Source organism: Alosa sapidissima, chromosome 8 (genome assembly GCF_018492685.1).
Source record: "Alosa sapidissima isolate fAloSap1 chromosome 8, fAloSap1.pri, whole genome shotgun sequence".
In the NCBI taxonomy this organism is placed as follows: domain Eukaryota; kingdom Metazoa; phylum Chordata; class Actinopteri; order Clupeiformes; family Clupeidae; genus Alosa; species Alosa sapidissima.
The window spans coordinates 1,072,481-1,083,614 of NC_055964.1; the positions used below are offsets into that span (position 1 = coordinate 1,072,481).

The 11,134-nt window shown below is 40.7% G+C and overlaps 1 protein-coding gene and 1 long non-coding RNA gene across 5 annotated transcripts; both read left to right on the plus strand.

The window, feature by feature from the left end:
• The first annotated feature begins 424 nt into the window (after positions 1 to 424).
• Positions 425 to 2,297, plus strand: LOC121715589. Its single transcript, XR_006033634.1, has 3 exons — positions 425 to 605; positions 788 to 849; positions 982 to 2,297. It is a non-coding gene; the product is annotated as an uncharacterized LOC121715589 (long non-coding RNA).
• Positions 2,298 to 6,310: 4,013 nt separating this feature from the next.
• Positions 6,311 to 9,723, plus strand: LOC121715576 (early boundary activity protein 2-like). Of its 4 annotated transcripts, XM_042101441.1 has the most exons (10): positions 6,311 to 6,503; positions 6,651 to 6,792; positions 6,942 to 7,087; positions 7,212 to 7,289; positions 7,393 to 7,422; positions 7,888 to 7,990; positions 8,141 to 8,289; positions 8,417 to 8,627; positions 9,475 to 9,602; positions 9,649 to 9,723. In XM_042101441.1, the coding sequence occupies exons 3-9, from the start codon at positions 6,959 to 6,961 to the stop codon at positions 9,576 to 9,578; spliced, it is 804 nt and encodes a 267-aa protein (XP_041957375.1). In that variant the 5' UTR covers positions 6,311 to 6,503; positions 6,651 to 6,792; positions 6,942 to 6,958; the 3' UTR covers positions 9,579 to 9,602; positions 9,649 to 9,723. The 4 variants fall into 4 exon arrangements, with proteins under 4 accessions (XP_041957375.1, XP_041957374.1, XP_041957377.1 ...); XM_042101440.1 differs by lacking the exon at positions 9,649 to 9,723 and having other exon boundaries at positions 9,475 to 9,634; XM_042101443.1 differs by lacking the exons at positions 7,212 to 7,289; positions 9,649 to 9,723 and having other exon boundaries at positions 9,475 to 9,634.
• Positions 9,724 to 11,134: the final 1,411 nt, after the last annotated feature.

The following is an 11,134-nucleotide window of genomic DNA, read 5'->3' on the forward strand; positions in this document are numbered from 1 at the left end:
ATTATGACAGTCTCGTAAAGCTGGCCGTAGTGTGTGTAGGCCCAAGGCCGTCCTTGTAAAAAATGATTTGTATTTCTCTGGCTGTTGCAATTGATATCAGTGGTTAATATGAGTGCCCTCAGTAAACAGCGCAACAGACAGCAAACAGTTAGAAACAGTCACGCAATTGGCTTCTTAAGAGATCGCACGCACGCACGCACGCACGCACGCACGTTCTCGCGATCTTCCGATCCGCGATTGCACTGATTAGGCTACGGTAAAATTAACGGGAGACCGCGGTGGTCACGTCATGAAGCAGGATTTGAACCTGCGACGCTGGCACAATGCTTCAAGTGCTTTGCACAGCGACGTCTAATCCATTGTGCTACGGGAGCTCTGATCAACGTAGTGCTCGGTGTTCTATCTGTGATCAGGTCAGGATCACGACTAATTGCAATCACCTGGGCGTGCGGGCCTGGTGTCATGGGTACATAACTTCCTTCCCGACAAACACAAAAGAAGCTCTCCCAAATTGTTTGGTACGCAAGTTGCTTGTCGCTGGTCGGTACAAACCGCGCACTTCATGCTGGGTTTTGGTTGCGAACAACTCCCTCGCTGTGGTCTGGGTAGGTGGAATGTTTCATGTACTCCTTACACTTTTGATGTGAGTTGTTGCCACTGCCGTAGACCACGAACGTTTGTCTGACATGTAGGTAATAGCATAAAGTGAGAGGTTGTGTTTAGCCACGTAGTTTGAACACGGGGCAGGTGGTTGTAGTGTCGTAACGTTTCGCTCATCTTGCTATAGACTGTCATCTCCTCCCTACTCCTGTTTCCCTGTGACTACCAATGCGAATGCTGAACGTGGAGGTAGGCCTCTTACAATAGCAACATTGCAATAGCTATGGTCAAACACTCAACTAATGTGAGCAGACTAAGTGAGCTATACGGGCCAAACAACCGCATGCAGCGTCTGTAATTTTCGCTCCCTTGTTTTTATAGCTGACACACTTCCCTCCTCTGCTCCTGTTCCCCTGGGCTAGCTCGCATTGTGGAAAAGGCCGAGGTAGGCATTGGTTATTGTTCTAACAGTGTAACGGTCCTATTTTAAATATGTATCTGGTACAATGTTTTCTTTTTTTACATGTCGCTTGACTTATGAACAATTAAACTTCATAAAAACTGTTGTGTATTGTTATGAAATGCGACATAACCATGGACCAGGGTGTTAAACGTTTCTCTCTGTTGTAGATCACAGCTGGCTGTCTATCACAGTTTGACCACTGTTTTCCCCCATTAGAGTTTCTTTTGGTATTAGTCAGTGTTAAACTAACAGCACGTCAAAGTTGGATGTACGGTATGCTTGTTTGTGTTGGTTTATTTTCTTTGTGTTGTATGCTTGTCTGAGTGTGATACACTGGTGCATTTACACTGTTTGCCAGGGTCTGTTACACGACCAGGTGTAGTGCTGTTGCCATCCCTGAGCTCATATTAGCAGCCAGTTAGCGATTTCAGACTGTTACTCCGAGGCTATTGAGACTTATCCCTCCCCCCGGTAGTATTAGTTTTTAATGGGTTCTTGTAACCCCTGACTTAGCTTATCCACACGGGAGACTGTTACTCCTGGGGCATAGGGGTCTATCTATGCCCCAGGTGGTATTAGTTCATATTGAGTTCTTTGTGACTCCCAACCTAGTTTCTCCACACAGTAGACTGTTACTCTTGGGCCATAGGGGTCTATGTCCCAGGTAGTATTAGTTCATTATAGCTTCTGCTATTCATTGTAGCTGTATCGGTAGCACTCCACTGGCGCTGAATAGCGTGTTTGTCTTGTTTTTGTTTTGTCTTGTATTGTTTCCTTTATTGAATGCCCCCTCCTTCCCCCTGTTTGCTAGTATGGCCTGCTAGGTCTATTAGGTAACACAGTTAAGGTACTCTAGGACTGCTGCCTTCCCCTAGTTTGCGGTGAGGGCACATTCTAGTGGTTGAGCGTGTACTGAACACCTATTTATACTCGTGTGGGTTGTATTTAGAAAGCTTGAGTGTTACACTTGTGTTTGTGTGTGTGTATGGCCATAGATCACTTTTGGGGCTGGGCAGCCATCCGAGGGTTACTGTACCTGTGTTAATTCAGGCCGTGTAGCAGCCACCAATCCACTGGGCATTTAATCTATGGTTATGTGTATTACCTTTTGTTTTCTTTGATTATTTTGTGTTGTGTATTGTGATTTTGTTTTTATCGGATTTACCTACTGTACGCCCCTGCCATCCGTTTTAAACAAAGAAAAGAAATAATAAATATAACATTGTTTATACTACTGCCTCTGTCCTCCATTTAGTTGGATAAACCTGAGGGCCCTGTCACATATCCATTATGACAGTCTCGGTGTTCTATCCATTATGACAGTCTCGTGACGCTGGCAGTAGTGTGTGTAGGCCAAAGGCCGTCCATGTAAAAAATGATTTGTATTTCTCTGGCTGTTGCAATTGATATCAGTGGTTAATATGAGTGCCCTCAGTAAACAGATTGCACCCTTATCAAAAAATCCTTTAGGATTTTCATTTTTTCCAATAGGGGAATTTATTGCATCAGTGACCCTTGGGCAGAGCTAAGTCTGCACTCTCTGAGTGCTTTTCTAGTTTATTTATTATTAAAACAGTAGACTATTTCAAAGAATATCATGTTAAAACCTGATGCCTTTGGTTAATAATGATTAAATGCTGTACGTGATTAGACCTAAGACAGTGGTTGAATTGAGATGAATTGTTCTCTGAATACAAACAGGCAGGTTAGTCATTTATATAGGTCTACAGTATATAAAAAAAAAAATAGAATATCCTAAAACTTTATAACTTTACAGCCTACATTTACTTAGACATACATACATACATACGTCATATTATATATTATGTGTAAGACAATAATCTTTCTTAATCTATCTCTGTACCATTCGGTTGAAGTGATACATATACCTTTTTCTCAATTTTCATGAATACCACCTTACGGATTATGTCACTGTACTTTACAGCTACTCTCACTTGGGTTGGGCAGACTAATTTAAGATGGTTTACTCTTTCTGATACAAAATGGGCTGTTTCTGATCTAAAAAGCTGTATGAGAAAGACAGGTATGTTTTTATGTATGTTAATGATTGAAGTTATCACTCCAAGGTCTCCATTTCTCAACTCGACAGTACAGCTATTATGTTTGTCCTTTTCCATATTCCTCTGTTGTAAATATTTTCCCCCTCAAAACTGCACGACGGTAGTAATCACCAATTAGGTCGACATCTTGCGGTCCCCATATTGGAACTAACAAAGTGTTCTACTTCACCTATTTTTTTGTGTTGTGGACAACCCAACAAAACTATATCCTGCAACCTTACTGCTTTGGACCTCAAAGGATAGCCATCTATCCAATCATTTACTGTCTTATGTACTATATGGGTGATGTCATCTGAACAGTTTGACTGCTCAAGTAAATTTGGCAAAGACTGAAGTAGGTTGAAGTGATACGCTATTTGATTTGGTATCGACTGTGTTCCATGGCATAACCTAGTTAGCTTTTGATTATGTCCTTCAAACACAAATGCTGAAGATGACCATAGTGGTCCATGTAACTCCACTGAACAAATAAGATGAGTTAATTGTAGGACATATGGCACATTCTATAAATTTCTGGGATCTGGTGAACAAATAACTTGAAGCACTGGACAAATCTATTTCTGTGACTTTGTCTTTTCAGAAGGAGAAATATTGTGTTAACTAACATTGATCAGTGTTTTAGATATTTGTTTGGCAAAATCATATGTAGGACTGGTAGGCTGTAAAAAAGCAACCAACTCCTGCATTCAGAGGCTTTCCATTTGTGTGCTACATGCACAGTGCGTGGCACCCTGGGCACATCAGAGGGTGGTGTAATGGGCAACAGTCTTTGATCAATCCTGTTTTTTGTTGTACCGATGTACCATGGTTCACTATGATATTTGCTGTTAAACCAAAGATCTAAAAACTGTTTTGTGACTCCAAGTAGCACACAGTGCATGTAATCGACTGTGAAGCTTTTGATCATATCAAAGCCGGTAGAAGTATGCAATAAGATTAAAGGCGACACAGACTTGACCCCCAGGACATGGTTCACACCTTCATTAACTGCCTTCGCCCCACATTCAACAATATGCTTGTGACTTCTCATATCAGCCTCAACATCAGGATATACCCTTGTATAACCCCTCCCTTTGGCCACAACCATTCCCTCATTCAGACAGTACCCACATCCATATGAGCCATTAAACTGATGGATACCTTGAACTGCACATTTTGCCACTGCATCGCAGGAACAAGTAATGGGGAAAACCTTGGAAATTTGAGAGATGCCAGTTTCAGGATGGACCCATTTAATGCCGTTTGCATTGGTGTCTTTTATGTCCTGGACAAACTGATGCAAAAAGGTGGCCATATCAGGTTTGCCCTGTCCAAACCAGACTCCTGCCAGCAAAACATTCTTATAACGCACCTCAGGGGGCAGTTCATTGATAGTACACCGAATGGGCCAAGAGAGAATTGGATGAGGAGTTAAAAAGTGGAACACTGTCACAGTTCCACAATAAGGACACATCTCCTGGTTTGTAATCAGTTTTGCCCAGTATAGCATTTGTACAGTCACTAAGACCTTCTCTCTGTATGATGTCACGAATCTGATTGGCTAGTGAAAGACTTATAAAAAAGTTACCCTCTTTGAGATTGCCATTATTTGTTTCCTCACCACAGGTCAAGCAATTTGTGTTCTGTGTTGATAAGCGTGCCCCACAACCTTGGCAAAAGAAATGTAATTTGATGGTGTCAGATGGGTCTTTAAGGAGCTGTTTGAATACATGCAGAGAATGTGGCAATATGTTATTTGCTGAAAGGATGCTTAATAATTTCAGATGATCTTCAATTGCTGTTGCAGATAAACTGTGTCTTAGGGAATAGGCTAGGATTAAGACAATAAATTGTGCCAATGTCACATCCGACCCTGGGTATAAAGGGGAATCCATAGACTTGTCTGTGTTGGAAAATCTGGGCAAATCACTTGCTAATTGATGATTTTCAAAAGTAGGAATGTCCAAAAGTATCTCTGAATTGTCTCTCCATTGTCCTCCGAATTGTCTATTTCTCCATTGTCCTCATCTGCATGCTCTGAACCCTCAACACACTCCTGGTTACAATGTCTCCATTTGGATGTCCTTGGAACCTCATCAAGCAAATCAGGGTCTAAAAATCTAAATATATGAATGGCACATGATACCATTTGATAACTGTAACTTTTATTTTGGAAAGAGGAAACGTAAACAACAATGCCACCAGCTTTTCATAATTACCTTTTATATCTGCCTTTTTTTCGTATAGGCATATTCAGTCCTGTCTCCATGGAAAAACTACCAGGAGAAGAAAGATTGTTGATTGTTTTTATGGTACAATATTTAGCTTGGTTACTGTCATTGCTCAGCGAGCCTATAGGCTAAGATATAACTCAGCTGAAGGAGAAATTTTGGATTACTAACATTTTTATGTATTAGAAGTGATTATTAATAATTTTACATGTATTAGAAGTGAATACTAATTTACATTTATTACATAGAAGTGATTAACTTTTCATTTTCTTATATATATTCTTTGTATGCTTTCTATACATTCAATACTGTGCATCAACTTTGCTTTGTCTGTCATTTGTTCTCTCCATGTCATGATTTTCTAATAAAGGTCATGCGACCCCTTTTGTCACGAGTTAAGGGTATTCTGCCTTAGGCAGTAATATTAGGTATATCCCGACAGGAACTAGACTATGGCAAGAGAATGCTGAAGGATGTATATGTATTGTATTGACCAATTATCTACTTACTTGGAGTAGCCCCATGACTTGCGTATGGCGCATGGATCACATGCTATGTCCAAGAAGTGTATACAGTATGTATTGTTGTATTTCTGTATGTATGAGGATTTTTTTGGAAACGACCATTGTACTCATGTGATTTGTATTACCAATGTAATTAACATGTATAAGATGGGGCTTCGCCCTAGAGAACTTTGAGTTGTGTTACTGGAACATGCTGTTGCTAGTGACCTGCTCCCGGTATCGTGAATAAACCTGCAGTGGTTCCTCACACCTGAGTGTTGCCTGGATATTTTTGACCACACAGCCATTTATCCATACAGAAATTAAGATAAGAGTAGGCCTAAATGTCATCTAAAAAATGGTTGTTTATTTAAGGGCCTCTATAGGCTACAAAGTATAACTTTCTTTACAATTGCAATAATACAAACTACTACTTGCTTTTAAAAACAATTTTAGTAGTGGGTCTATGCTCAGCTATAGCCACTTGGCACACCATTCATGGAATCCACTGAGCTACATAAAAAAAGGGCTCACCCGCGTGAGGGCTGAGTGGAACACAGCGCAGGTATTCGAGCTGGACTATGTCAAAAAGTAGCAGTTGGATTCCGCTTATCCGTCAAGAAGGGAGACAGGATAACAGTTGACAGTGAGTAACGTTAATGTCATCTATTTTAGATAATGTATCCTTATAGTGAAATTGGGACAGAAATACATAAAGTCCTATAAAGGCTATTAACAGTGATTCTCTGTTCAGTTTTTTTTTTTTTATTATGATGTCGATGACGATTTGCAGAAAATGTACATGTTAATTCAGTGGATCGAGGACCCCCCTACATGGGATGTGCTACCACAAAATAAAGTTGTTAACGGCTTATGCGAAGTGTGAAGATGTGATGTACAGTATCGGGATGAGACCATCAAGATTATCCAGAAAGGTGTGTGAATTTCATCGATATGCCAGTGTTTTTTTCTTGTCTATGAAAGTGAAATTAACTGTACATGAATTAGTTCTCCATTGAAATGGTGGACTATGAAAGCAAATTGATTTTGTTGGTGAATGAAAAGTTTTAGTTTTTTCATTTAGGGAGTAGAACTAAATTAATGAAGGCCTTGGAAGCACTGGAGAGGGGGTGCAGAAATGCAGCTACTGGCACAGAAGAACGTGGCCGTGGTCTCAGAGAGAAACGCCCCCCAGCTCAGTTTTCACCTGCCAGCAGTGAGGAAGATGAGGTAAGTTATGAGGCCAATAGCCTCATAAATATGACCTTAATTGATGGATCTTCTGATCTAACTTCTGAGGGCAATGTTAAGTCTTTTTTTTTTTGAAAATGTTCAATCTTTTCTTATGCTGTAGGAGGACACAAATCCAAAACTAAAGGGGAAAAAGAATTTAACAAAGGCTCTGTCTCTGCAGTTTTTAAATGAATATGAAGTAAGTGAAGAGTTAACATTTGCTGTTGTCTGTGCTCAGCTCAGAGTGTTGATAATGTCACATTTGGTTTGGTTTGGACTTATCTCTCTCCCTTGCTCCATAGGAGAGTGAGCCGGGATACTCCAAAGATGTGGTACGTTAATAACCTCATTTATTAGTACAGTTTATATATAAGAATACCTCTGTAAGTAAAGGTTGGAATTTACTTGCTGTTAGACCAAGCGTAAGCGTTTGCGCCCTCCTGCGACCCGCGGTGTTCTGTGTATAGACTTGTTGCAGCATTAGGCAGTCAAATCGCACAATAGTGGAGGTCTCCACTTGGGGCAGATTTGGAAAATCCCCAGGGTTGTTGTCAATATTGCATCTTGCCGTCACTGTTTTTTTCATGCAACCACCCCCCACTTTCTTGTCAGTATCGCATCTTGCGGACATGTCATGCTTGCTTGCGACAACATGCGCAACCGAAACTCAAAACAACCACAGAATACCCATGGCAGCCTTGTCTACAACAAGTAAATTCCAGCCTTTTATATTCTTCTGTGCACTGATGGAGATTTGCAACCTCTGGGATTTCTGAAAATTCTCTCTCTCTCCCCAGAACCCAGCCGCCGATAGCAGCATAGCTAACCAGCTTAATGAGATGCGATGTCTGCTTTTAGAGATGCGGGAGAAAATAATCAACCTGGAGCGTACTGTGAGAGGTATGTGTTTCTGTATTCTGAACATAGATACACATAATGTCAATGCTGTTGTTTCTATTCTGTTCCTGTCTCGAAGTCAGGATTTTTTAGCCCAAAAGTATTACATAGCTCCTGAATTGTTACTGTTTTTTTTGTTTGTTTTTTATACAGATCAAATTACTCAGCCAGCGTCATCCACATTATCAAGATCACCCTTATTACCATCATCATCATCCCCATCACCACCCTCAAGAACAACATCATCAACATCACCACCCTCAAGAACAACATCATCAACATCACCACCCTCACCAGTCCAGGTGAAAGTCACTTGTGTTCCCAGAAGCCATTCAAAGAAAAGAAAAAGCATCATGCTTTTTGCAGCTTGATCATTTACACATAGTGCTTACTGACATTATTCTCTTTCTGTATTTTGGTAATTTTTAGATTCACATAGGCCCTACAGTGAAGATCACGGCCACCCAGTATGGCCACATCAAGTGGAGTGACCCTAGAAAGGCCACCAAGGACTTGTTGATGGCAGTGTTTGGGAGGCAGGTCCTGGCCACACATTCATATACGGGGGAGCTGTCTAATGCCTTTCTGGGAAGACAGCCCAAGCCCCAGCTCAATTCTGCAAAGACGTCGGACATACTAAGTGAGTATCTTGTTTGTGTTCCCATAGTTTCCAGTACAATGCAGTGCTCACACTAACCATTTCACTCCTTATAAGGCCTATTTTAGACTGCAATCAGTGCATAGCAGTTAATGTGTGTTCACAGTGCGTGTGTGTGGTGTTCACACCAGAAACTGACCTGCATGAACCAGCTGCCAGCAGCATTATATTAGCAACAACATGTCAGATTTCATATCGTTTGTGTTATTGAATCGCAATCTTACACTCAATGGCGTTCTTGAATGTCATTATTGGTACTTGAAGTACAGCACTACGGAACTTTGCGCAAGTGCCTCGTTCCTGTGGCTGTACTTTGCGTACCAATAATCAGGGATGGATTACTGCACGGGCCTACCGGGCCCAGGCCCAGGGGCCCAAGGGGTCAGGGGGCCCTGAAGCCCAAGCCATTGCATGGAATCATTGATCATCAATATCAACACATCGGGATGTAGACTATGAATCTGATTGAATTAAAGTATTGGCCATCCCCAAAATGCACCAGAATACAGGAAATCAAACAAACAAATAAAACAAAAAACACACACACATATGCGAGAAATAGTGGGGGGGGCTCTTAATACATCTGGGCCCAGGGGCCCGAAAGTTCATAACCCGACATTCAAGAACGGCATCTCATGTAAGATTGCTTAATTGAAGAGCTCAATTTCAAAGAAATAACTGGTCTAAACGACAAATCACAAGGGGAAACAAGCTATAGTATCCATGTTTGCCTTGTGTCTGCTCCGGCCAGTGTATCACTGTATCTTCTAAAGATTTACAGTGTATTAATCTGTTCATGTGTTGCTCTTCTCTCCTATATGTTTTTCAGACTATATCACCAACAAATTTGGGGTGGACCCTGCCCTGGTCAAGCAAGCCATTTCACAGGAATGCGCTGACGAAGCAAAGTTGGCCAGAAGGCGCTCCAAGTGAACGCGTACACACACACACACACACACACACACACACATGCTCACTCACATACGCATACACATACACACAATCACTCACACACACTCACATCTGATTTTTTAAAAAATGTATTGATATAATAAATGTTATTTACTTATGACCATCCATTTCATTTGTACTGTGCTTCGTTTCTTTTGCGTAATGTCTATGGATGTGCATAAATCCATTAGGGAAATAGAAGTGAAATTCCAATAGGAATAAATCCTATTGGAATAAGTCCTATAGGAATAGAAATCCTATAGGAATAAAAATCCAATAGGATATATCAAGTTCTGTGCTTTTAAAAAATCCAATAGGATTCCTGTAGGATTTTTTTGTTCCAAAATATGATAGGACTAATCCTAAAGGATTTCTATCAGAATCCTATAGGATTTTTTGGTAAGGGCACTGACTAGGCTACGGTAAGATTAACGGAAGACCGCGGTGGTCACGTCATCGTCTTTTCAGCACCAGTAGGCTACTTTCTGTGCAGCCGCACACACACACTCAGGCATGCCAAACAAGCATACACAAAAGTTTCAAGAGTGGGGGATGGAGTAAAATATGGAGACAAATTGAAGTGTGATTTATTTTCGCGGAACGGATGTGCGAACAGACTGAGCGGCGGTCATATTTTGTACCGCTATGCGGTACATCTAGTTCTACATCATGACAGTAAAATAGACCATCCTTAGTCAGTGTACTGCAGCAATTCCTCTCTCAACCTGTAGAAAATGCTGTGAACATCTGATTATGCATGGGGGAAAAAAATACCGTCATATACCGTGAAACCGTAAGAATTTTGAAAAATACCGTGATATACATTTTTGGTCATACCGCCCAGCACTAATCTGTAGGAAAAAATGTGGCTGACAGACCTAGCAAGCTGTTTAAGTTATAGCAGTTGGTTATCAAGATACTTAGTATCAGAATGATCTGTCCTTACTCATATGATTATCAACAGCAACAACAGACCCTTTGCCTGCAAAGTTTTCTAATCACCTATACTAAAACTGAAAACAATAAAACACAGAATTCTGCTTTGTTTGCAATTTAATATTATAGGCTAGTATTTAACTACCAGTAGCTTGATGGTGCAACAATTGTATTGTAGGCCTACTCTACCTTTTTTTTTTAATTGTCCTAGAATTGTTGAGAGAATTGTTTAAAAAGCTTAAACTGTTTACCATGTTAGTCATTAGGTTATAATGTGTCAGCCTAATGTAATGTAACAGCTTCACTTAAATACCTTAGTTGTATTGGACAATTGTACAATTGCAGACATTCCTTGTTTTGGTATAACTGTTAAACTTGTTTGCTTTTGACTTTTAGGTTCCAGACCAGACCAGACCAGTGGTGATGACCGTGTATGACATTACGTGTGTGCCTGTCTGTGTGCACACCTGTCAACCATACATCTCTGACAATGTTGCTAGCAACATACCTACTGACATACATTCTTACAAACATGTGACCATATCTCAACATATCTGCACATACCATTTAACCATACTGAGACTTATCTGAGATCTACACTG